This window comes from Aethalodelphis obliquidens, unplaced genomic scaffold (genome assembly GCF_003676395.1).
Source record: "Aethalodelphis obliquidens isolate GAN/ISIS:26980383/991018 unplaced genomic scaffold, ASM367639v1 scaffold61, whole genome shotgun sequence".
Taxonomy (NCBI): domain Eukaryota; kingdom Metazoa; phylum Chordata; class Mammalia; order Artiodactyla; family Delphinidae; genus Aethalodelphis; species Aethalodelphis obliquidens.
Window position 1 is genome coordinate 7,504,599 of NW_020838005.1, and position 26,670 is coordinate 7,531,268.

A 26,670-nucleotide genomic window follows, 5' to 3' on the forward strand; every position below is an offset into this window, starting at 1 on the left:
CGTTTTATTTCCTTTTCTTCTCTGATTGCTGTGGCTAAAACTTCCAAAACTATGTTGAATAAGAGTGGTGAGAGTGGGCAACCTTGTCTTGTTCCTGATCTTACTGGAAATGCTTTCAGTTTTTCACCATTGAGGACGATGTTGGCTGTGGGTCTGTCATATATGGCCTTTATTATGTTGAGGAAAGTTCCCTCTGTGCCTACTTTCTGCAGGGTTTTTATCATAAATGGGTGTTGAATTTTGTCGAAAGCTTTCTGTGCCTCTATTGAGATGATCATATGGTTTTTCTCCTTCAGTTTGTTAATATGGTTTATCACGTTGATTGATTTGCGTATATTGAAGAATCCTTGCATTACTGGAATAAACCCAGGAATAAACCCAGGAATCAACTACACCAGTATATCGTATTACATTAATGTATGTATTAATATGTGACTGTTTGTACATTTATATGTATAGGCTAATAAGGACAAAGCGAGGGGGGATAATGTAAGGGAATTTTGATTTCTTTATTTTTGTTTTTCCTATTTTTGTAAGCATAATTCCATTATCTACAGTGTTTTGAGAAGACATAGTTTCTCTCCGTGTGGTCTTCTCTCTGTAGCTGTGCTTCGTAGTACCGCGTTAGATGTTAGATGTCATTGGCGTGTTCCTGTCAGCATGTTCTTTTATTTCCTCGCTATACTAAATTGTAGCTGTGCTTTTTGGGGTTACGGGGGCAAGAATATAAGAGAATGTTTGTGGGAAGAACATACCCATTGTGTAATGGAAAAATTGAAGATAATAATTTTATATATGCTTGCTCTGTCCTCTTCATCCACTTTGCCTCCGTCTGGGCTCAGGTCCCCATCGCTTCCCACCTTAATGACCTCTGGGTCGGTTGGTTTGAGGCAGGAAACGTTGATCGAGGGCCTGCTCTGTGCCGGGCACAGGGCTGGGCCGGAGATGGAAAGGCAAGTAAGCCACGGTGCCTTCAGGCCTTTGGTCCATTTAGGGCGACGCGCAGATGGTGGCCCGGCGTGGGCGACGGGGAGAGAGTATATACCCGAGGGGGCCCTCGGCCCGACCCAGGCATTCGGGCCGCGTGACATGGAAGACAGCTACCTAGGCCGAGACTTGGGTGGAGGTGGGACTCAGCCTGGCGACGGCACGTGGGAGGAGCGTTCCCGGGGGCAGAGGGAATGGTGTGAGCGGGGAGGGAACAGAAACAGCAGCATCGCACACGGAAGACGATCACCGGCAACTGTTGCTGGCATGCACGGGGGCCTGGGCAGGGCCAGGTGCACGCTCAGGAGCTCAGGCCTCGCGCGGCCGGGGATAGGGAACCCCCGAGGCTGTCACGCCGAAGGGGTTGTATGTCTCTTTGGTGACAGCGTGGTGGGGCAAGTGAGTGGCTTTAGGGTTCGAGCACAGAGGCAGGAGCTCGATTTGGAAGCCCCGGTGGGAGGGCCTAACCTAAGCAGGAGCAGTGTTTGCAGGCCTGGGTTCAGCGCGGATTCTGGAGCTTTCGGAGGGGAGGGTGTGCAGGGACGGGGAGGCCTCCAGGGTGACTCTCGGGGGCCCTGCTTTGTTCTCGCCTGCTGCGCACACCTCAGAGTCCATTGCGTTCTCCCGAGTGCCCGTGCCCGGTCTGTGCAGTGTGCTTCCTCCTCCGTGTGGCTCTGCTGTACCCTCAGCGAGCAACGTGGATGTCACTGGCTCTGCGAGGTTCCGAGGGTGGGGCTCTTGGGGGCCACCCTGCTGCTCCGGGATGGCCCGTGGGATCACACAGGCCCCGCTGACATCCTGCCTTATTAGTGGAGTGACTTTGGGTTATTGCTTTTGTGTTCTCTGAGCCTCAGTTTTTCTCATTGGTAAAATGGGCATAAAATGCCTACCTGTTTCAGGTTGTGGTAAGAAGTGAACACAGATGTTTATAAAGTTCCTAGGACTTACTATTTTCGTCTCTTTCTTCCACAGATTTATCACAGAATCCCCAACTCCGACCCATGTTCTACTAAAACAAGGCAGATCATCTCCACGATCAGGTCACAGAATCTTCCCAACTGTCAGCTCATCTGTCGGAGCCACTACTCACCCATTTACCTGTCGTTTGTCATGCTCCTGGCGGCCCTGAGCTGGCAGTATCTGAGCACCCTGTCCCAGGTCACAGAGGACTATGTTCAGACCGGAGAACGCTGACTGGGCTTGGTCGGGAGACAGAACATCCTGGGGAATGGACTGACCTTCTCTTCAGGGATGGATGTGGGCTTCCCCCCTTTTTTCCCTCCTGCTTTAATTCCTCAAGGAACTCTGTGGGCCTAGAACTTTAGAAACTGTGACATGTGGTGAAATTAAGATTAAAGGGAAAGGACACTTCAGCCTTGGCCACCTGTGTTCACCTGTGCCCACCTGGGCGGGGTGACTGAGGGCTGAGTGTCCACTGCTGTGGGTCACAGTCAGGGCTGCATCCAGGCCTGCAGAGAGATCATACTTAATGTGAATACGGGCTAGAATTAAATGTATTTAATTTGAAGCAACCTTTGAATACCTATCCTAGTAGAAAGTGAAGTGCATTTTCTTTCTGTTCTGTTCCTGTTTTTCTCATCCTTTTGTTTTCTTCAGTGGACTTGAATGTAGTAGATGTGAATGTTTAGAGTTCTAGGAATATTCCCCTGTTTCCTAAGGATGCAGACTGTCTTCTGCACGTGAAGGCTAGGAAGTAACTTCTGGGTGGGGTTAGCATTATTTCCTCATTTAAAAGTTTAGGTTTCAGGATCGCCTTTGGTCCCATCGTAGCAGGTTGGTTTCCAGTTCAGGCTGACGTTTTTGAGACTTTTATAATAAAGAACTGAATTACTCGGCATTTGTCAAGGGCAGTTCACTCGAAGCCTGGGTGAGCGTGGCAGGTATGGAACTCCAGGCTGGAGTTACTGGGTGAGGGACGGTGGCCACTGCTGCCACTGGGAAGCAGGGACCCGGCCTCCCCACCCTGCGCTGTGCCTGCTGGGAAGGGAGCAAGGGCATCACCTCCACCAGCCTGCTCTACTTCTAGCTAATTCTCTTAGCTGCATTCAGAAATTTTATTGCATTCGGAGGGTATTTTCAGCTTTGGGGTTTTTTTCTGTTAGTTTCTCAAGAAAGGCAGATGTTTTCGGGTGATGGGCTTGAAAGCCAAGTGGCACTTAGCCCAGTTCCCCCAGCACGGTGGTCCACCTCCCTCTTCCCCCCAGCATCGCCGAGGTTTGGGCTGTGCCCACCCAGTGACTCCCTGAGAGTCTCAGCTCAGAGGGGTGTTTGAAAAAGCCCCTCGGGCCGAGAATCCCTGTCGCAGGGCATTACAGTACTTTCCCGAAGCTGTGCTCTTGGTGTGTAGTGTATTGTCAGTCCTCTTTTGCTGCAGCTGTGTGTGACTTAGTCACTGAAGGAGCTATGTTCCAGCAGTAACGTTGGGTTTGCACTGTGACACACGTACCCACACTGATTCTTCTCGTGTGGGCCGCCGCCTGACCGTGGACTGTTTTGGTTCACTTGAGACTCAGTCCTGGATGAACCAGTCACCACATTGAAGCCAAAGTCACTTACCACTTAGAGCCCAGCTGTAAGCCAGACTCAGCAGTGAGTAATTTAAGCATCAAAACTTGGTTTGCGATTCCAAGGTAGGTGTTAAGATTTGTGTGTTGAAATCTGTTAGTTCTGCTGCAGTTCACGTAGGACACGGGACAAGCCGCTGGAAAGAGCCTTGGTCTGAGGTGGATGCGTTGGAAGCTTCTCTCCTGGCTCAGCTGTGGGGCTTTCTGAGCTTCTGGTGGTTTGTATGATCTTTTACGTCCCTCCCAGCTGTAAAGCTATAAAGGTCTTAGCTCGCATGCCCACTCCTTTGGAAGAACATTTCCCTTCTAAATGTTTTCTCTACTGCAATTGCCAGATAATACAGGATACCCAGTTAAACTTGAATTTCGGATAAAATGGTTTTTTAGTATAATTATGTTCCAAATACTGCACAGGACATATTTATACTAAAAAATGACTTCTGAAATTCAAATCTGATTTGGCATCCTGTATTTTTTTTTTTTTTTCTTTTTGCGGTACGCGGGCCTCTCACTGTTGTGGTCTCTCCCGTTGCAGAGTACAGGCTCCGGATGCGCAGGCTCAGCGGCCATGGCTCACGTGCCCAGCCGCTCCGCGGCATGTGGGATCTTCCCGGACCGGGGCACGAACCCGTGTCCCCTGCATGGGCAGGCGGACTCTCAACCACTGCGCCACCAGGGAGGCCCTGGCATCCTGTATTTTTACTTGCTTAATCTGGCAACCCCACCGTCTACTCCACACTTTTAAGGTAAGTAATTAAATGTATAGCATCCCTGGCATAGTCTACGTGACTCATACAGTGGGAGATTTTAAGTTTTCCTCAGAGGAATATCTGACCTATCTGAATCCAGGGCTTTAAATCAAGAAACTTAACAGAGCCTAACCCCATTTGGGGAACTTTCTCTGGAGCCCTAGCTGAGACCTGCACACACACCCACACCCTGCCCTGGGAAACAACTACCTGCAAGCGCCACTCTTGCTATCTACTGAGCCCCTTCTCTGTGGCCACAGGTGTAGGGGGAGGAGGAGGGGTGACTAGACATTTGTTAATTAACAGGCATTCTAGATTACTTTTTTTTTAAATTTATTTTTGGCTGCATTGGGTCTTCGTTGCTGCATGTAGGCTTCTCATTGTGGTGGCTTCTTGTTGCAGGGCACGGGCTGTAGAGCGCAGGCTCAGCAGTTGTGGCGCACGGGCCCAGCCATTCCACGGCATGTGGGATCTTCCCGGACCAGGGCTCGAACCTGTGTCCCCTGCATTGGCAGGCGGATTCTTAACCACCAGGGAAGCCCTAGGTTATTCTTAGTTTTGGAAACAGAGCTCTAAGGCTGGTTCTTAAACTTTAGTGAACTGCTTGAAGGTTCCAGATTGCTAGATTTCTCAGTGGATCTGGGGAGGTGCCCCTAAACCTATGTTTTTAACAAGTTCCCTGGTGACACAAATGTTGCTGGTCAGGAGACCAGCTTGGGAACCACTGCTCTAAGGCGTTCCTCAAACCATAGTGAACGTGTCACCTGGAGTCTTGGTTAACTACAGATGCAGATTCAGGTCTGTCCCCAAATTGTGCATTTCTTGCAAGAACCTCGGAGATGGCAATGCTGTTGGTCCATGGACCACTCCTGAGGCTCCCAAGTACAGTTTCTGATGCCTATTAAAGGAACGGGAAAGGTTGGACTACCTTTGCTCACCCTTCTAAATCTGAACAAAAATACGCCCTTCTCCATGTAAAGAATGAAAAGGCACTGTCACTTCCAACTGTCATCTTGTTTGGGGGCACCCAAGAAAAACTTCCCACCTACTGAACTGAGGCAATGAGGTGGTGGTAGTGGGGTAGTGTGTACTGAAGTAGTGACGTCAATCCCAATCGTAAACATTGCTTTCTATTTTCTAACAGACTCCTCAGGCCAAGCACGAAGATGCCCCGAGGTCCAGTTCGGTTCACTTAGTGTATCTCTGCTGGCATTCGGGTGAGGATGGAGGTGCAGGTGGGTAAGGGGTGCGAATTGGAGAAAGTAGTAAACAGAATTATTCAACGCAGTTTGGGAGTGGGTAGAAAATGTTAGAACTTCACTGAGCTTATGAATGTATCCTAGCTGAAATTGTACAGATACTGCAATGAAGAATTTGTAGCTTTAACCCTTGTTAAACATTCTGTAAGTACTATGAGTTTCACCAGTTTTTCCTGCAGTGATGTTCACCAGGTGTTCAAGAGCGTATCTGAGGTAGTTCTGATCCTAATTTCTGGGGCACATCAGAAGTTAAACCTCCTGTGCTTCTGGAAAGAGCTGGTTCCACTCCCAGTTGTGGAAGGGAAATGACTTGGGGTATTGACAGGCCGGGGTGCGGGTAGAGGTGGAGATTCAGTCTCCTGTTCCCTGGAGAACTAACTGGGGTCCTCCCGTTGTGTACGGGTAATTAGGATGATGCAAAGCAGCAGTTCTTAACGAGCGTCTCAAGAGGCAGGAGCTCATAACTGCACACGGGCTCTGCCCCGACCTGGGAAGCTGGTCTTCCAGCAGGACTGGTTACACCACCAGCACACCACGCCTGCAGGAACCCTCAGGTCACTGCTGGTGTGCGGTTGGTAAAATAAAAAAAGAGGTAAGAGTTCTTACCTGTTTAATTAAGCAGGCGCAGAGTTCATCGAGGGTTGGGGCAGTGTGGGGTGGTAGACTTATAGAAAAGGGTTGATGAGAATGACAGGAAAGTAAGAAGAGAGGAGGTGCTGTGGTTTGAAGGTATGGCTGCAGCAGTGAAGTTAAAAATTAGGTATTTATTTTGTTCCACTCAACCCAGGCAAGATATCCCTGGTTAGAGGTTCAAGGGCACCCAGATCCATGAGGAGAGACAGCAGCTAAATGTCTACGGACAGTGACAAACAACCTTCGAGATGCCACCAGGACGCAGACTTCACATTGAAGAAGAGGCATTTTATTGGCAGTCATTCTTTTCTTTGTTATATTAACAGCGTGAAGCAGTGATTTCAAAACAGTAAAAGCCGGCTTCTCCCCAGACTGTGGTATCAGAGGGCTATCAGAGAGCAGCAGGTAAGAGAAATCTCAACCACTGAGTTTGAAGGAGACAATCTGTACCACTAGTCCAGCTCTTGCAACCAGCAGACTCTCATCCACCTGATCAGCCGAGGAGCACACAACAGAAAACCTAAGAATCATGCCAAGGACAAGACCAGCGAGGGTTAGCAGCGCTGCAGACCTCGACAGACGCAGGGGCCCTGGGAGAACGTGGCTTTCTCCAAAGGGCTGCCCCCACTATCTATCTCTTCTCAACCTATTCCGGGTCCAGAAAGCTGCCTGCTTGGGTGGGAATCCATCTAGCTAGGAGAGCGCTGCTTCCCACTCCTTTGGGAAACTACAAACCCTTCCGGTCTGTCCTGCTCCCTGGTGACGCAGAGGCGGGGGCAGCAGGCACTACACAGCTGGTCTACATGCTTCGGCAGAGGCTTACTTGCCTAAGTGCTTGCATCGTGACAGCAGCCCGTCTGCTGGGCTGGCCTAGGCTGCGTCTCCTTGGAAGACAGTGCGGATGGCAGACAGGAGGCTCGGCCTGACCCAGTCCTTCAGACATTCCTACCCCTGCATCTCATCCCCAGTCTGAATGGCGGTATTTAGGGAAAAACTGCCCCAGGGCCGGCGGACAGGCCCACAGGAGTTACACCTTCTAGTACTGACGAGTGCAAGGGATTCCAGCCACAATTTCCGATTCGATTCCACAGTGATCCTCTCCTCTGAGGATTTTAAAGAAGCCTAGAGAGCAGAAGACGCCTTTAGAGAGTGCTTGGCTTTTGCCGACATATCCAGACCCACCCCTGAAAAACGGGGAAACGGAAGTCACAAACCAGCCCCAAAGCTGTCACCAGCCGGCCCACAAGGTGCTCTGCCGGTTTCCGTTCAGCTCGCATCCAGCCCCTGCACCTGGTGCTGTGGGGACCCAGGCCCAGCACACACCCTCCCGGGATCAGAGGCTGCCCTCGTGGAAGCCCCGGCTCCCCGGCACCTGCACAGCTGGCGGAGCAGGACAGGACGCCTGCTGTGCCCTGCTCAGGGGGCCCTGCTCTCAGCAGGAAGGGGCTGCGCTCACCATTGTCACCCCAGTCGGTGTTCCAGGAGTTGCCGACCAGCCAGTAGGGGGTGCCATTCTCCACTCCCCAGCCCAGGATGCGGATGGCGTGGCCTCCCATCATCTCTCCTGTGACGTGCTGGTACACCCCTGGGAAAGGAGACAGCGGTCAGGCCGGGCAGCCACCCCATCTGCCACAGCACCCCTCCAGCTCACTGGTCACCCCGGGCAGGACGGACGGGGCCAGAGGAAAGGACCGGCCCTGGCGTTCCACAAGAAGGCTCCAGGGGTTCCCACAACATTTTGGAATGAAAGCCTAACACACTATAGGAGGTAAATATTAAGATGGAGGCCAATCAAATGTGTTCATTGGTTCCCTTTAAAACTAAAGTTGTAAATTTTAATAAAAATACCAACAGATATCTGTGTTACATACAGTGACTTCACGTAATGATGTGTCGAAAGGGTTCCGTGGCTTAGTTTCACTGCTGCTCTGGGGCACACCCTGCAGAGGTGCTGTGGGAGAGGGGCTGGGCTGGCAGTGCTGATGACCCAGAAAGATGCTGGCTAAGGTGCTCTGAGGACCCCCAGGCTACCGCCTCACTGGTGAATCACTTCGTCAAACTGGAAATGCGTCCTCTCATATAATACTGGTGGAGACTGTTAAGAACTACCAACTTTATCATTTTTCTTGCCAGGCACCTTGGTTTTTTTTCTATAAGATTGGAGAGCTTTGGAGTTTTCGATCTAGCAGCATATAAAATGAGACAGAAGCCCTCAGCACAGACTGTTCGTCTGGAATGGGGGATTTCTAAGCTCTCAGGCGGGGACCATCCTGTCCCCGGCTGTTTGAATCCCCACAGCAAGGTGCTCCCTCTTTCCTCATCCACTGGGTGCTGGGCATGACGCTTAGACTCTGCCAAGGCCAACGTGAATGCGATGAGGAAGCAATGGAGGCGGGGATGGAAAGGCTCCCCAAGGAGAGATGAGAGCTGGTCTTTCCGCTGCGGAGAGCTCTACCACCAGCCAAGGGGCAGCCAGGGGCGTGTGGCTGCTCTACCACCTCCCCCTGGAGGCCCACCTCCCCCCAGGAGGTCCTGCCAGCCGGGAACCCAGCCCTCCCTCCCCCTCCAGCTGCCACCAGGGGTCGAGACCCACCAGACTTGTACAGCAGGAAGTCCGAATATACGGAGAAGGCCCCCTCGACTGGGCCGTTTTTGTAGATCTCCGCCATGATCTCCTTCTCGCTACCGGAGACGCTGTAGGAACTGCATCCTGCAAAGGGACAGGCCAAGTCAGGCAGGGCGCCTCCCACAGAGGGTCGCACGGGGCCTGAGACCCTGGAAACAGGGCAGGCAGCACCCAGAAGGATTCTAGGGCAGACTACTCCCCCATGAAATGAGACCTTTGGTCTCTTCCTTCCTAGGCTGGAGTTCTAAGACACCATTCCCGCAGACTTCAGGGTGGAAACGGGCAGAATGCAGTGTGCTGCTCCCTCCCGTAAGATAGGCCCCATTCTGTGTTCCTGACCTAAGACCCCAAAGCCCTGGTCTTCCCTCCTTGGCTTCCCCCGGCCGGTGCACTGGGGGCGCCCGCCCCGCTTACCAAAGTGCTTGTCTTCTTTGTAGGATGGGGTGTAGCCGGGCTCACAGATCTTGCTGCACTTGGGGGTGTCGCCCTCCCCCGTGCACGGGGGCCGGGAGCCGTTCACGTGGTGCTCGCAGGGGGGGATGGAGTAGGGCCTGCAGCCTGGAGGGCCAAGGACAAAGGTGGGTGTCAGGAGGAGGCCCGTCGAGGCCAGAGTGAAGAATCGGGGCGACAGCTAGCGGGAACAGAAGCCTCAAGTCTGCGGCACTGACCCTGTCCTCCTGTTGCTAACTGCCATACACAAGGCTGCCTTGTCTTTCGACCTGGATTTTCAGCCCAGCATTCCTGCCCTCAACCCTTAATCTCTACTTTATAGGGGAAAATGAGACCACTATTATTCCTGCATATAAAATCTATCTGGCCAGATGCGGGCTGAGGGCAGACACTCACCCACATGTGAGTTATAGAGGCCCCCGGACACCAGGCCGTGTTTCGTCCAGAAGTTCCAGGCTCCAGCGGGGAAGCCGCCATTACAGCTGAGAAAAGAACCACTGGTTAAACTTATGGTGAGAGTGGTTCTCGCTGCTCCCAGACCACAGCCCGGTGCACCACCACTGCCTTTGGCAACTGGCGCGACAGTTCTCCCAGACCCCCAAATGCCCCATTCATCCTCCCGACAGCCACTTCTTGCAGGGACTCGCCCCCAGAAGACAGGAAGTACTTTCATAATCACGTCCACACCAGGCTCTGTCTTCTGTCTAGACAGCGGTTCTCGAAGGGCAGTACGTTAGAATCCCCTGGGGCTCTTACAGAACACCAATGCCAGGGATTCCCATTTCATTGCTGTGGCGTGAGACCTGGGCATTTTTTTTTTTAAACTCCCAGGTATTGCTAATCCGCAGCCGCATCTGAGAACCACTGTTGCAGAAACAAGGGCAGAGTTGGCAGAAGACAGGGATCTGGTTACGAACGTGGCTTATCTGGGAGCCCACCACCCTTAATTACAGAGGAGACAGGCCCCAGAGACCACTACATTTCCTCAAGCAGGAAGGGAACCAGCACGACAAAACCCAGAAGCTAAGCCTCCTGTGCGGAGAACCTGTGTCTGGCCCCCATGGCCCACACCCAGCTCTGCGCGGCCGGCCTGGTTTCCGATGCCCCGGGTCCCCATCATGTCTCAGCAGAGGCGTCATCCCGCCTGAGGGAGCGGCGCTCCCGCCCGCAGGGAGCCCCCCGGCCAGCGCCCACCCGCGGGTCTGCTGGGCGGCTTCGAGGGCCTCCGACTCACCCCTCCCCACACTCGTCGCCACAGCAGGTCAGCATGTCCTCGGCGGACACCTCCACGTTGACACGTCCATTGCTGCGGATGCAGAGCCGGTCAGAGATGGCTTCCACCGCCCCGAACGCCTGCAAGAACCGGCACACTGAGCCCCATCCTGCACTGCGGGCCCTCCAGCCTCCACCCGGGGGGCGACATCAGGCACCCCGTGCCTTCTTGGTGGCTGGTCCCTCTCCACGGCAGCGGAGGGGCCTGGTACTCAAGCTGGGCATTAAATCAAGAGACAAGTCCACCCCAAACCTCTACCTGGGCATTCAGTTCGCTGCTGAAACATGCGGTCTTTGGTTTCTGACATAAAAATATAGCTTGTACGAAGGACGAATACTGTATGAATCTACTTACATATGAGGTACCCAGACTAGTTAAAATAGTGAGAGACAAAAAAAAAGGGGGGGGTGGAGCACAGAGCTGTTAGCGTGATCGATTCCCCCTTGGGCCCTTACAGTTCCTCCGATTCTTCTGCTGACCCTACCCAGGAATGCACGGTGCAGTCAATCACTTCTGTGTCATCAAAGGTTTTAGTATTTACTAGATTTTAATAATCACTAGGGCCTGGTAGCCTCTATGTTCTGTTAGTCCCCAAACAATGATGAAAACCTTCGCTGACATATTCCTGGTACCCACGAAACAGACCAGTTACCCATTCATGAATCTTAAGAATGTACTTTCCCTTTCCAAGCACCTACCTACCCCCCCATACCCTGGGTGAGCTATAAAACTGTCCCAGGGAGGGGCTTCCCTGGTGGCACAGTGGTTGAGAGTCCGCCTGCTGGTGCAGGGGACGCGGGTTCGTGCCCCGGTCCGGGAAGATCCCACATGCCGCGGAGCGGCTGGGCCCGTGAGCCATGGCCGCTGAGCCTGCGCGTCCGGAGCCTGTGCTCCGCAACGGGAGAGGCCGCAACAGTGAGAGGCCCGCGTACCGCAAAAAAAAAAAAAAAAATGTCCCAGGGGCTCCTCAGCAGTGCAGAATGTGACTGCACGTGCTTCCGGACTGCCGTCCCCACTCAACCCCTCCTCCCAATCCCACCCTGCGAGTTACCCTGGAATACACTGATTTAAAAAAAGAAAAAACCACAAGAGACAGAAAGCAGAAGAGTGGTTGTTGAGGGTTGGGGAGAGGGGAATGGGAGTTAGTGTTTCGTGGGGACAGAGTCTCAGTTTTGCACAATGAAGGGCTCTGTGGACAGAGGTGGTGATACCTGCACAGCAACCCGAATGGACCCAACGCCACTGGGTGGTACATTTAATGATTAAGATGGTTAAATTTATGTCATGTATTTTACCCAAACAAACACAATTAAGGTAGCCATTGATACAGATGGGATGCTTCTTCAAAGTTTATGGTATTTGCTGATGGCCTGGGACAGTGTGTCAAACAGAAATAAAAACTGCTTCACAACCCATACGTGGGACACGCCCTGTACAGGGCATTCTGCATGTACTGATTCTTCCGCCTGGTCCTGCAATGATTCACGACCTTAGGGATCCTTCTTGTTTTTATACTGGTGGAGACTGAGACTTGGGAACCTTCTAGTCACAGCTGGTCTAACCTCAACTCCCCTGGTCTCTCCCACCCCAACCTGTCCCCTGGCCCCAGCCCTCCCGGCCAGCAGGGTACTCACCCAGCAGGAGCCGCAGGAACCCTGGTCTCTGATCTCTCTGATGGTCGGGCAGTTTGGCCACTGTTCCCGGGCATCGAAGCTTTCAGGCAGAATCATGCCCTCAGCAAAGGCAGCTCTGGAAAAAGGAAGGTCTCCGTCACAAGCTGTCACCTTAGAACCCACTCTCCTATCCCCGCAAAGGTCACCTAGAAGGGGCCAGGCACAAGGACATGCAAAGGAGGGCGTATGCAAGGGTGTCCCCTTGGAATTTTATTTATTTAAACACAATTTTTTTTTTTTTTTTGGCTGTGCCGTGCAGCTTGCAGGATCTTAGTTCCCCAACCAGGGATCGAACCCGGGCCCTCAGCAGTGAGAGCGTGGAGTCCTAACCACCGGACCACCAGGGAATTCCCCCCTTGGAATTTCTAAAACAAAATAGGTTCTACTGCTCCACGTAACTTACTCTTCTGTACGTTTCTTTCTACACCCATTTTATGGATATCTTTGAAGAGTTTTCGCCACAGGGTCCAGATAATTTTATCTCTTGCTTCCCCAACCCGACCCCGAATCAAACATCTGCCCAGGTTCATCATTTTTTAAATACCTTCACAACTGTGTAATGGTCCCCATAACGTAACTATCCCATCCTCACTGTTAGGTTTTTCTAACACTTCCTTCAAGAGTAATATCTACATGAAAATAGAAACTGCAGACTTTTCCAGAAAAAAAAAAAAAAAAAAACATTAACAGCAGATCATATGGCTTTTCTTAGATTTTCCTTAAATTATTCAAGATTGGGTCCATTCAGATCTTGGAGACCCAGACCTGGGGCCTTTCCCACTGCAGCTGGGACGCCTGGAGAAGCACCGTAGGAAACTCTGGCATCGGTGGCTAGCCCCTGTACCTCAGGCAGAGTCCCTGCAGCTCTGGGGGCAGTGAGGCCTACAGATGCCAGGGACGCCTTCTTGCCTCCCCCTTCCCTCTGTGCCAAGCATCTCTGCTCCCATGGCAGCAGTGCTGGTGTAGCTGTGCGTCCTCCCCAGTAGTGGGCACTCACCTCTGGGGCAGCTTGGGCCCGCCCAGGAAGGTGCCACACAGCTTCTTCACGTAGCTCAGGTCCACGTTGTAGAAGTTGTGTCCAGCCTGGAAGACAGCCGCACCCATAGCAGTCACCCACCAACAGGGGGCGGCAGCGGGGTGGGGATGTTTCCAGAGATGGGGTGGAGCACGCACACCACCCACACAAGCCCTGACAAGGCCGGGGGCCCCTCCACCTCCGCAGAGCAAGGGGGTTGGGGCACTGCTACAGAACAAATGTGTCCCCCCCCAAAATTCATGTTGCAACCTAACCCCAACGTGATGGTGTTAAGAAGTGGGGCCTTTGGAGGTGCTTAGGTCATGAGGGTGGAGCCCCCATGAATGGGATCGTGCCCTTTTATAAGGCGACTCCAGAGAGCTAGCTTACCCCTCAGGCTAAGTGAGGGCACAAGAGGTCAGCCACCTGCAACCCGGAAGAGGGCCCCCCCCCCCAGAACCTGACCGCCAACACCCTGATCTTGGACCTCCAGCCTCCAGAACTGCAAGCAACACATTCCGGTTTACAAGCACTGACCTCTGCGCTTTTGTTACAGCCGTCTGAATGGATTAAGACAGGCATCTGCAGAGCAGGCGGGGAGCGGCCCAGAGTGACCGCACGGGCAGTGGGCAGCTCTCAGACCAGTGGGGATCTCCCCCAAGCTGTACCACTTGCTGACGTCACGAGAGACCCTCCAATGCCCTGAACATGGCTTATCCCTCATCCCTCTGTTCCTGTAGCCTCGGGCCTCAGGGCTGGGCAGAATCACGGAGTTGGTGGTACTGATGGGCTGTGACACCTACCACGGTGGGGTTACAGTGTCTACCCGGTGGTGAACTCTTCCAGAGCTGGTTTTCCCCCATGCACCTTCACACACTCTCACACACAGACAATACATACACCAGGGAAGGGGACAGGGCGGTGCACGTAGGCCTCAGTGGCCAGGTCTATGAATCAGATCAACTGTCTAGGACACACTGTCCCGTGGGCCACAGCTGCAGCCCCTCCCTCAGGAGTCAGAGTACACAGAAGGCGCCCCCAGCCCACCTTCCACGTAGTGTTCTGCTTGTTAACAAAGTTGACCAGCTCATCCGACAGAGGCGGGAAATGCACATTGCTCCAGGCACTGGTCAATACCACCAGGCAGCTGAGTGTGGCCAGGAGCCGCCACATTTTGGAAACTGGATCCTAGATTAACCTGGAAAGGAAAGGACACAAGACATCAGGATGCTTCTTCCCTCAGTTCAAGTGCTTGACACACACAAGGTGTCACCTCAGGTAGCACTGTTCTGGGGCCACAAACAACCCAGTGGTCAAAGGGATCCCATTCCATCCTGGCTCTAATACCTGCCCCCTTGTGCTCCTCAGTTTCTTCTTCTGGAACTGAGGTGTCAGCAGACAGCCTTCAAGCCTCGGTGACCATGTGCTCTCAGGCCTTGTCTCAAAGTCCCAGCCCCTGCCCACAGCATGCAGGACTGTGAAATGGACTCATGTTTGTGTCCCACGCCCCCAAATTCAAGTTGAAATCCTACCCCCCAAGGTGATGGTGTTAGGACGTGGGGCCTTTGGGGAATGATGAGGGTGGAGCCCTCATGAATGTGATTACTGCCCTTATTATAAAAGAGCTCCTACAGAGCTCGCTGGCCCCCCTTCCTCCATGTGAGGACACAGGGGAAGTCTGAGCAGGCAGGGGGTCCTCACTGGCCGATGCTGGCCTCTGATCTGGGGCTCCCAGTCTCCAGAACTGTGAGCAGTAAGTTTGTTTGGAAGCCACCGTCTGTAGCATTCTGTTGTAATGGCCTGAATGGCTGAGACAGGCTGTGTGCTTCTCCTCCAGGTGGCTGGGAGCATGCACGAGAGAGAAAGCCAAGAAAGGGCTGTGCTGTGTGCGTGAGGCCTCCTTGGATGCCGGCAGGACGCCACGTCACCGGTCTCTAGAGCTGCTGCAGGGCCAGGGCAGGGCTCACAGTCTGAAATGATGCTGGTCACTGCATGGTTTGTAGATCAACTATCTCGTGAGCTGGGAGGTCGGGGCCGAGGCCGCTCTGCTATCTGTCAGAACCCACCCCAGGGCCCAGGCGACAAGCAGTTTCAACAAGTCCATCCTAAACAAATGGACAAACCCGGACCTTCAGGCAAAGTCGAATCCAGTGCCCTCCCCACTGTGGTCAACCTGCCTCTCCATGGGTTCCTGGAACAAAGTTTGTGACTTCTCCCAAGTTTGTGCTCCCAAGGAATAAACAGCCTTTCCCCGTGATCATGTCTCAAGTGGAAGACCAGTGGGATGACAAACACGTGAGAGAAGAGCGATCTCATGAGCCACGTTCTGGACACCAAACAAGCAAACACAAGCCCACCTCCAGCCCCGCGCGTGCCGTCTCGAGAGCTGGGAAACAGCTGGTTTGGCCGGTGGCACAGGTCTCCCGGAACTGTCCGTGGCTTTTCCAGTCAGCCAAGGGCTCTGCTTCCAGTTTCAGAGACGGGGCTCCCGAGAAGGGAAGCCATCCCATCACCACCAAGGCCTTAGCTCTTGGATTGGCCTGCAGGTCAGGAGACTGCCAACTTCCAGCTCAGCCTCTGAGGCACACTCTTAGGCAAGAAGCTCTGATGAGAGCAAGAAATGTGACCTGGGCGCCACGGCACTGCAGGGCCTCGTGAGATGCCCACTCAGTAAGCGAGTGAGAGAGAGAGTGAGAGTGTGTGTGTGTGTGTGTGTGTGTATGCGCGCGTGCGCGTGCTGGGATCTCCTGTCCCTGACCTCGGGCTGGAACAGCAGGGTCACTGGGTCACCTCGGGTCACAGGTTTTTGTGAGGGGTACATGAAGATGACGTAGGTGACAGCACTGAACATGCTGCCTTCCACACAGTGATTTATATTCAAGGGAAAACCTAACTTAATTGTTGCTTAAGCAACAATTAACTTGGAGGAATCCATGTGTGAAGATAGCCAGACGGTTCTGGAGAAGAACAGTGATGGAGGCCTGAAGGTCTGGGGTGGGAAACGTATGATAAACCCTGGGTGACGCCAGCCCAGGAAGAGCTGCATCAACTGAACAGGCCATTTGGAAGCACATCCTACGAGGGAGGAAACAGCACATCTTGGTGGATGGTGCCTGCACAACTGGCTGTGCATTTTGGGGAAAAAACCCCAAAAGACTCAATCTTTACTCTCAAGTCCTTACTATACAAAAAGTGCTACATGAAACAAAGATCTTGAATAAGAACAGAAGTTGTATGAAGAAAATAAGGGCACTTTTATAAATGTAACATTGGCGTGAGGAATGCCTAAGATCGACATAAAATAGAATCTTAAAGGGGAAAATGATTACATGAAAATAAAGCCTCTCTTCTAGAAAAAAACAAAATATAAAGTGACAAATGGACAAAAACCAGTCCTTACAAATACTTAGGGTTCTGTTTCCCTAATACGCAAAGGACTCAAAAAATCAGAATAGAAAAAGCATAATAGAAAAATGGCCAGAGGACATATACAGTAAATGTACAGAAAATACTATAGAAGGCCAACAGATACTTTAAGATGCTCAACAAAGAGGTATGTATCTTTCAGACTGGCAAAGGTGGCAGGGGTGGAAAGTTTTCAGCTGGGGTTAGACGTGTAGAGAAAACAGACGCTAACGCTGATGAATACCCAGTGGTAGGTATGACCCAAACTCTATCAATTCTCCTAACTGCATGCCCTTTGACTCAGCAGTTTGACATTTAGAAATGTATCCCACAAGCCTCAAGACGAAAGATACCGGTATACGGGTGTTCACTAAACATTCTTGGTGTTCGCAGAAGACCGGAAAGAAAGCAACTAATAACATTAACTGTCACAGCTGTGGTAAATGCTTAAATAACAGAATATAAAAGCAGCCATTAAGAAATAAACTAGTTGAAGTGAATCACACTGTACTGACAAAAAAGACGAAAACAGACAGTAAGTGAAGGGGAGCAAAGCAGCAGGTGAGTCATGGCAAGTGTGAGCCCATCAAGCCACGTACATGTTTATCCCTGTCATTCGTGCAAAACATTGAGAAAAACATACACAAGTCCCAAGAAACTGATTTTCACTATATAGCCGCCTTTTTTTTTTAAACGAGCATGTTACATATATATATATATATTTTTTAAATGAGCATGTTATATTTGTGGGTTTTTTTTTTTTTTTTAAGGAAGAATAATAGCTGGTGCGACCAAAGACCCGGAGCCACCCACCTGAAAGAACACTTGTTCTGATGAGCCCCCAAACGCTCTGTTTCCAATCAGATGCCTTCTCCCCAGTGACTTCCTGCTCAGAATGCTTAACCTTCCCATTTTCAGTGACTCATGGGGAAGCTGATGCTCACGTGACCCTGTGTCAGGAGCCTCCAAACTGTTAGGAAACGTCTTGCCGTGTCCGCGTGTGGCAGGAGGGGCGACAGAGCTGTCCGGGGCCTGTTTTAAAAGTCTTCTGGGCAGAGACGCAAAGCAGAGGGTTCCTTTATATCGACACCCTGACTTACCCCTGGCATCTTAACACTGCCCCAAGATGGGAAGTGTGCTCCCCACAAGAGGGCGTCTGGACCCACCAGGCAGGGGGAGGCCTGGCTGATGGGCCCGTCAGAATCGCACCCGGAAGGGTCGCCACCCTAGGCTCTCACCACTACCTGTCCAGGTGTCAGAAACATGGCAGGGTCCTCAGGATATCAGAGGCCATCCGCGCAGAACACTCCCCGTGTGTCAAACAGGAGCGTCCCCAGGGCCCCCTGCGGACTTAGCCGGCCGCTCACGTGGAGCGTGGGACCCCTCCACGCAACCGGACTGCACAGATCTCTGGTTTCTAGAATTCCCTGGCGGTCCGGTGGTTAGCTCTTGGCGCTTTCACTGCCGAGGGACTGGGTTCGATCCCTGGCCACCCTGGTCCGGGAACTGGTATCCCGCAAGCTGCGTGGCACAGCCAGAAAAAAGACGAAAGGATTCTCTGGTTTCGCGGGGGCGGGGACCGTGGGCAGCTCCCATTTGGTTCTCAGTTGCCGTGCTGACAACTGCCCCACGGTCCACCCTCCTTTCCTGCTCCACGGCTCCTGCCAACTGTTCTCCCTGCTCATCCCTGGCCTCAGTGAGAACCGGGCCCGTGAGCCTGGAGTCAGGGTGCAGTATGAATCACCACTCCAGTCTGGTCATGGGGCCTTCCCTGCAGCCGCAGCCCGCCCGCCGGGGCCACAGCATCACAGGAGAGCATCTGGGCTGGAGTTCAAGTGGTCAACAGCCGCCGGAGCCGCTGGAGAGGATGAGAGTGGGGCTGGATTCCGCTAACTTCCCAACTGTGTACCCGCCTTCACTGAGCCTCAGTCTCACCACCTGTGAAATGGAGCTGGTGAGCACTCGTGTCCCCGGGTGGAAGTCCAGAGTGAAAGGAGGGTGCCCGCCAGTCAGAAGGCAGCAGAGGCCCCACCCTTCTCCTCCTCCCTGTTTCTTCTCCTCTCCCCACTTGCAGTCCATGCCAGACAAGTCCAGTTCACTCAAACCCACCCAAAATACCTCCACATCACAAAGAGCCCCAATTAAAACTGAGATTTTAACTCCAATCAATCTCCCAACGGACCTCTCCTTCTAAGGGTCCAGAGGTTGCTGAGATGCCAGAGAATACGGAATCAGATTTCTCCTCCTGTGGGGACAGACAGATGCCCCTGCATTCCAGTGAACACCACCTCTTGCTTTCTGTCCACATCCACATGCATCCTGAAACAGGACAAACTAAGTACAAATGGTTTAAAGCATGAGCTATGCTGTTACAAAGCCAGTCACGATCCCACTCGTGGTCTCAGCATGAAACACCACCAGCTTCCACTTCCCCTCTTTTGAACAAACACTTCCCTTTTCTCAATTCTGTGGCGGTTCTTCTCCCCTTAAAAACCAGAGAGAAAGAACAGAAAGTCCTTACTGTGAGGGAAGAGGGCCCCAAACAGGATTAGGACACCTGCAAGTCACCAGATCCCCATCAGGGTGTGGACAGGAGGAAGGGCAGCTGTGGGCAGATGTGACTTGCAGCCCTCAGTCAGCTTACTTCCTGGGAAGACCTTGGGATCCATTACACCCCCTGGCCCTTTTCCAAGCTACTCTCTGGCTTTAAAAAAGGGGCTCTCGGGCTTCCCTGGTGGCACAGTGGTCGAGAGCCCGCCTGCCGATGCAGGGGACACGGCTTCGTGCCCCAGTCCAGGAGGATCCCACATGCCGTGGAGCGGCAGGGCCCGTGAGCCATGGCCGCTGAGCCTGCGTGTCCAGAGCCTGTGCTCCGCAACGGGAGAGGCCACAACAGTGAGAGCAAAAAAAAAAAAAAAAAAGGGGGGGGGGGAGCTCTGTCACTTCTTTCCACTCCAAATCCTTAGAGCACTTGACTGTTCATATGAAAGCACATTCCGCTCGAGCTCCGCAGAATGTTGTCCTGGGCAAACTAGGGCCTGCGTCCAGGTGACGCTGTGAGCCTCCCCTAAGAACAGAGCTGCTCCCCACACCACGCTGAATCCAGTCCTGGGACCACCATGGGCCTTGGGGCTCAGGAAGGAGGGAAATGAACACAGGCATCCTGACATCCCAGGGACACACAGCCAAGCTTTTTTTTTTTTTTTTACATCTCTATTAGAGTATAATTGCTTTACAATAGTGTGCTAGTTTCTGCTTTATAACAAAGTGAATCACTTATACATACACATATGTTCCCATATCTCTTCCCTCTTGCGTCTCCCTCCCTCTCACCCTCCCTATCCCACCCCTCTAGGTGGTCACAAAGCACTGAGCTGATCTCCCTCTGCTATGCGGCTGCTTCCCACTAGCTATCTACCTTACGTTTGGTAGTGTATATATGTCCATGCCTCTCTCTCGCTTTGTCACAGCTCACCCTTCCCCCTCCCCATATCCTCAAGTCCATTCTCTAGTAGGTCTGTGTCTTTATTCCTGTCTCACCCCTAGGTTCTTCGTGACATTTTTTTTCTTCAATTCCATATATATGTGTGGGCATACAGTATTTATCTTTCTTTTTCTGATTTACTTCATTCTGTATGACAAATTCTAGGTCTATCTACCTCATTACAAATAATTCAATTTCGTTTCTTTTTATGCCTGAGTAATATTTCATTGTATATATGTGCCACATCTTCTTTATCCACTCATCCAATGATGAACACTTAGATTGTTTCCATCTCTGTGCTACCGTAAGTAGAGCTGCAATAAACATTTTGATACATGACAATTTTTGAATTATGGTTTTCTCAGGGTATATGCCCAGTAGTGGCATTGCTGGGTCATATGGTAGTTCTATTTGTAGTTTTTTAAGGAACCTCCATACTGTTCTCCATAGTGGCTGTACCAATTCACATTCCCACCAGCAGTGCAAGAGGGTTCCCTTCTCTTCCCACCCTCTCCAGCGTTTATTGTGTCTAGATTTTTTGATGATGGCCATTCTGACTGGTGTGAGATGATATTTCATTGTAGTTTTGATTTGCATTTCTCTGATGATTAAGGATGTTGAGCATTCTTTCATGTGTTTGTTGGCAGTCTGTATATCTTCTCTGGAGAAATGTCTATTTAGGTCCTCTGCCCATTTTTGGAGTGGGTTGATTGGTTTTTTGTTATTGAGCTGCATAAGCTGCTTATACATTTTGGAGGGTAATCCTTTGTCAGTTGCTTCATTTGCAAATATTTTCTCCCATTCTGAGGGTTGTCTTTTGGTCTTGGTTACGGTTTCCTTTGCTGTGCAAAAGCTGTGAAGTTTCATTAGGTCCCATTTGTTTATTTTTGGTTTTATTTCTATTTTTCTAGGAGGTGGGTCAAAAAGGATCCTGCTGTGATTTATGTCATAGAGTGTTCTGCCTATGTTTTCCTCTAAGGGTTTGATAATTTCTGGCCTTACATTTAGGGCTTTAATCTATTTTGAGCTTATTTTTGTGTATGGTGTTAGGGAGTGATCTAATCTCATACTTTCACATGTACCTGTCCAGTTTACCCAGCACCAATTATTGAAAACGCTGTCCTTTCTCCACTGTACATTCCTGCATCCTTTATCAAAGATAAAGTGACCATATGTGCGAGGGTTTATCTCTGGGCTTTCTATCCTGTTCCACTGATCTTTCTGTTTTTGTGCCAGTACCATACTGTCTTCATTACTGTAGCTTTGTAGTATAGTCTGAAGTCAGGGAGCATGATTCCTCCAGCTCCGTTTTTCGTTCTCAAGATTGCTTTCGCTATTTGGGGTCTTTTGTGTTTCCATACAAATTGTGAAATTTTTTGTTCTAGTTCTGCGAAAAATGCCAGTGGTAGTTTGATAGGGATCGCATTGAAGCTGTAGATTGCTTTGGGTAGTAGAATCATTTTCACAATGTTGATTCTTCCAATCCAAGAACATGTATATCTCTCCATCTATTTGTATCATCTTTAATTTCTTTCATCAGTTTCTTATAATTTTCTGCATACATGTCTTTTGTCTCCTTAGGTAGATTTATTCCTAAATATTTTATTCTTATTGTTGCAATGGTAAATAGGAGTGTTTTCTTGATTTTACTTTCAGATTTTTCATCATTATTGTATAAGAATGCCAGAGATTTCTGTGCATTAATTTTGCAACCTGCTACTTTACCAAATTCATTGATTAGCTCTAGTAGTTTTCTGGTAGCATCTTTAGGATTCTCTATGTATATTATCATGTCATCTGCAGACAGTGACAGCTTTATTTCTTTTCCGATTTGGATTCCTTTTACTTCCTTGTCTTCTCTGATTGCTGTGGCTAAAACTTCCAAAACTATGTTGAATAAGAATGGTGAGGGAGGGGAAGATGGCATAAGAGTAAGACGCGGAGACCACCTTCCTTCCCACAGATACACCAGAAATACATCTACATGGGGAACAACTCCTACAGAACACCTACTGAGCGCTGGCAGAAGACCTCAGACCTCCCAAAAGGCAAGAAGCTCCCCATGTACCTGGGTAGGGCAAAAGAAAAAGTAAAAAACAGAGACAAAAGAATAGGGACAGGACCTGCACCAGTGGGAGGGAGCTGTTAAGGAGGAAAGGTTTCCACACACTAGGAAGCTCCTTCACAGGCGTAGACTGCGGGTAGCGGAGGGGGGGAGCTTCGGAGCCGCGGAGGAGAGCGCAGCAACAGGGGTGCGGAGGGCAACGCGGGAAGATTCCCACACAGAGGATCTGTGCCGACTGGCACTCACCAGGCCGAGAGGCTTGTCTGCTCACCCACCGTGGCAGGCGGGGCTGCAAGCTGAGGCTCGGCTTCGGACGGCAGGGAGAGGACTGCGGTTGGCGGCGTGAACACAGCCTGAAGGGGCTAGTGCACCACGGCTAGCCGGAACGGAGTCCGGGAAAACGTCTGGAGCTGCCGAAGAGGCAAGAGACTTTTTCTTCCCTTTGTTTCCTGGTGCGTGAGGAGAGGGGATTAAGAGCGCCGCTTAAAGGAGCGCCACAGACGGGTGCGAGCCGCGGCTAAAAGCGCGGACCCCAGAGACGGGTGCGAGCGGCGGCTAAAAGCGCGGACCCCAGAGACGGGCAGGAGACGCTAAGGCTGCTGCAGCCGCCACCAAGAAACCTGTGTGCGAGCACAGGTCACTCTCCACACCTCCCCTCCCGGGAGCCTGAGCAGCCCGCCACTGCCAGGGTCCCGGGATGCAGAGACAACTTCCCAGGGAGAACGCACAGCGCGCCTCAGGCTGGTGCAACGTCACTCCGGCCTCTGCCACCACAGGCTCACCCAGCAACCGTACCCCTCCCTGCCCCAGGCCTGAGTGAGCCAGAGGCCCCGAATCAGCGGCTCCTTTAACCCCGCCCTGTCTGAGCGAAGAACAGACGCCCTCTGGCGACCTACACACAGAGGCGGGGCCACATCCAAAGCTGAGCCCCTGGGAGCTGTGAGAACAAAGAAGAGGAAGGGAAATCTCTCCCAGCAGCCTCAGAAGCAGCGGATTAAACCTCCACAATCAACTTCAAGTACCCTTCAACTATGGAATACATGAATAGACAACGAATCATCCCAAATTAAGGAGGTGGACTCTGAGGAAGATTTATGATTTTTTGCCCTTTTCTTCTTTTTGTGAGTGTGTATGTGTATGCTTCTGTGTGAGATTTTGTCTGTATAGCTTTGCTTCCACCATTTGCTAGGGTTCTACCCGTCCGTTTTTTGTTTTTAATTTTTTCCTTAATAACTATTCATTTATTTAAATAACTTTATATTTTATTTAATTTTACTTTATATTCTTCCTTTCTTCTTTTCTTCCTTAACTCCTTCCTTCTTTCCTTCCTCCCTCCGTCCCTCTGTTCCTCCCTCCCTCCTTTCCTTCCTTCCTCCTTCCTCTCCTTCCTTTCTTCCTTCTTTCCTTTCTTCCTTCCTTCCTTTTTTTCTTTCTACTTCTACTAATTCTATTTTCCTACTTTTTCTCCCTCTTATTCTGAGCCATGTGGATGAAAGTCTCTTGGTGCAGCAGCCAGGAGTCAGTGCTGTGCCTCTGAGGTGGGAGAGCCAACTTCAGGACACTGGTCCACAAGAGACCTCCCAGCTCCACATAATATCAAATGGCAAAAATCTCCCACAGATATCCATCTCAACACCAGCACCCAGCTTCACTCAACGACCAGCAAGCTACAGTGCTGGACACCCTATGCCAAACAACTAGCAAAACAGGAACACAACCACACATGTTAGCAGAGAGCCTGCCTAAAATCGTAATAAGTCCACAGACACCCCCAAACACACCACCATATGTGGACCTGCCCACCAGAAAGACAAGATCCAGCCTCATCCACCAGAACACAGGCACTAGTCCCATCCACCAGGAAGCCTACACAACCCACTGAACCAACCTTAGCCACTGGGGACAGACACCAAAAACAACGGGAACGACGAACCTGCAGCCTGCAAAAAGGAGACCCCAAACACAGTAAGATAAGCAAAATGAGAAGACAGAAAAACACACAACAGATGAAGGAGCAAGATAAAAACCCACCAGACCTAACAAATGAAGAGGAAATACGCAGTCTATCTGAAAAAGAATTCAGAATAATGATAGTAAAGATGATCCACAATCTTGGAAATAGACAAAATGCAAGAACATTTAACAAGGACCTAGAACTAAAGATGAAACAAGCAACGATGAACAACACAGTAAATGAAATTAAAAATACTCTACATGGGATCAATAGCAGAATAACTGAGGCAGAAGAACGGATAAGGGACCTGGAAGACAAAATAGTGGAAATAACTACTGCAGAGCAGAATAAAGAAAAAAGAATGAAAAGAACTGAGGACAGTCTCAGAGACCTCTGGGACAACATTAAACGCACCAACATTCGAATTATAGGGGTTCCAAAAAAGAAGAGAAAAAGAAAGAGTCTGAGAAAATATCTGGTGAGATTATAGTGCAAAACTTCCCTAATATGGGAAAGGAAATAGTTAATCAAGTCCAGGAAGGACAGAGAGTCCCATACAGGATAAATCCAAGAAGAAATACGCCAAGACACATATTAATCAAACTGTCAAAAATTAAATACAAAGAAAACATATTAAAAGCAGCAAGGGAAAAACAACAAATAACACACAAGGGAATCCCCATAAGGTTAACAGCTGATCTTTCAGCAGAAACTATGCAAGCCAGCAGGAACTGGCAGGACATATTTAAAGTGATGGAGGAGAAAAACCTGCAACCAAGATTACTCTACCCAGCAAGGATCTCATTCAGATTAAATGGAGAAATTAAAACCTTTACAGACAAGCAAAAGCTGAGAGAGATCAGCACTGCCAAACCAGCTTTACAACAAATGCTAAAGGAACTTCTCTAGGCAAGAAACACAAGAGAAGGAAAAGACCTATAATAACGAACCCAAAACAATTTACAAAATGGGAATAGGAACATACATATCGATAATTACCTTAAATGTAAATGGACTAAATGCTCCCACCAAAAGACACAGATTGGCTGAATGGATACAAAAACAAGACCCATATATATGCTGTCTACAAGAGACCCACTTCAGACCCAGAGACACATACAGACTGAAAGTAAGGGGATGGAAAAAGATATTCCATGCAAATGGAAACCAAAAGAAAGCTGGAGTAGCAATTCTCATATCAGACACAATGGACTTTAAAATAAAAACTATTAGAAGAGACAAAGAAGGACACTACATAATGATCAAGGGATTGAGCCAAGAAGAAGACATAACAATTGTAAATATTTATGCCCCCAACATAGGAGCACCTGAATACATAAGGCAAATACTAACAGCCTAAAAAACGGAGATTGACAGTAACACATTCATAGTAGGGGACTTTAACACCCCACTTTCACCAATGGACAGATCACTCAAACGGAAACTAAATAAGGAAACACAACCTTTATATGATACATTACACAAGATAGACTTAATTGATATTTTTAGGACATTCCACCCAAAAACAACAGAATACACATTTCACTCAAGTGCTCATGGAACATTCTCCAGGATAGATATCTTGGGTCACAAATCAAGCCTTGGTAAATTTAAGAAAATTGAAATTGTATCAAGTATCTTTTGCGACCACAACGCTATGAGACTAGATATCAATTACAGGAAAAGATCTATAGAAAACACAAACACATGGAAGTTAAAAAATACACTACATGATAACAAAGTGATCACTGAAGAAATCAAAGAGGAAATAAAAAAATACCTAGAAACAAATGACAAAGGAGACAGGACGACCCAAAACCGATGGAATGCAGCAAAAGCAGTTCTAAGAGGGAAGTTTATAGCAAAACAGTCCCACCTTAAGAAACAGGAAACATTTCGAATAACAACCTAAACTTGCAACTAAAGCAAGTAGAGAAAGAAAAACAAAAAACCCCCAGGAGTAGCAGAAGGAAAAAAAAAAAAATCGCATCAGAAATAAATGAAAAACAAATGAAGGAAATGATAGCAAAGATCAATAAAACTAAAAGCTGACTATTTAAGAAGATAAACAAAATAAATAAACAATTAGCCAGAATCATCAAGAAAAAAAGGGAGAAGACTCAAATCAACAGAATTTGAAATGAAAAGCAGAAGTGAAAACTGACACTGCAGAAAAACAAAAGATCATGAGAGATTACTGCAAGAAACTCTATACCAATAAAATGGACAAAGTGGAAGAAATAGACAAATTCTTAGAAATGCACAAACTGCCAACACTGAATCAAGAAGAAATAGAAAATATGAACAGACCAACCACAAGCACTGAAACTGAAACTGTGATTAAAAATCTTCCAACAAACAAAAGCCCAGGACGAGAGTGCTTCAAAGGCGACTTCTATCAAACATTCAGAGAAGACCTAACACCTATCCTTCTCAAACTCTTCCAAAATATAGCAGAGGGAGAAAGACGCCCAAACTCCTTCTACGAGGCCACCATCACCTTGATACCACA

At 49.9% G+C, this 26,670-nt stretch overlaps 2 protein-coding genes and 1 long non-coding RNA gene across 6 annotated transcripts in view; 2 read left to right on the forward strand and 1 right to left on the reverse strand.

Moving 5' to 3' along the window:
- The window catches only part of FDFT1 (farnesyl-diphosphate farnesyltransferase 1), a 37,824-nt gene extending 34,979 nt beyond the window's left edge, over nucleotides 1-2,845 (forward strand). For all 3 annotated transcript variants that reach the window (XM_027087925.1, XM_027087926.1, XM_027087924.1), the window contains one exon: nucleotides 1,960-2,845. In XM_027087925.1, coding sequence (XP_026943726.1) covers nucleotides 1,960-2,181 — 222 coding nt within the window. In that variant the 3' untranslated portion in view covers nucleotides 2,182-2,845. The remainder of the gene's footprint in view (nucleotides 1-1,959) is intronic.
- Nucleotides 2,846-4,173: 1,328 nt separating this feature from the next.
- On the forward strand, nucleotides 4,174-8,076 carry LOC113610172 (uncharacterized). The gene is made up of 2 exons (XR_003428983.1): nucleotides 4,174-4,318; nucleotides 5,466-8,076. It is a non-coding gene; the product is annotated as an uncharacterized LOC113610172 (long non-coding RNA).
- The window catches only part of CTSB (cathepsin B), a 31,461-nt gene continuing 11,271 nt past the window's right edge, over nucleotides 6,481-26,670 (reverse strand). Inside the window, exons 2-10 of one of the 2 annotated variants that reach the window (XM_027088044.1) lie at nucleotides 14,298-14,448; nucleotides 13,233-13,318; nucleotides 12,197-12,311; nucleotides 10,524-10,642; nucleotides 9,686-9,771; nucleotides 9,254-9,397; nucleotides 8,807-8,923; nucleotides 7,670-7,798; nucleotides 6,481-7,335 (exon numbers count right to left, since the gene is read on the reverse strand). In XM_027088044.1, the coding sequence (XP_026943845.1) occupies nucleotides 7,250-7,335; nucleotides 7,670-7,798; nucleotides 8,807-8,923; nucleotides 9,254-9,397; nucleotides 9,686-9,771; nucleotides 10,524-10,642; nucleotides 12,197-12,311; nucleotides 13,233-13,318; nucleotides 14,298-14,423 (1,008 nt within the window). In that variant the 5' untranslated portion in view covers nucleotides 14,424-14,448 and the 3' untranslated portion in view covers nucleotides 6,481-7,249. Of the gene's footprint in view, nucleotides 7,336-7,669; nucleotides 7,799-8,806; nucleotides 8,924-9,253; nucleotides 9,398-9,685; nucleotides 9,772-10,523; nucleotides 10,643-12,196; nucleotides 12,312-13,232; nucleotides 13,319-14,297; nucleotides 14,449-26,670 lie in introns of those variants that run through there. The other variant, XM_027088045.1, reaches the window with a different exon arrangement.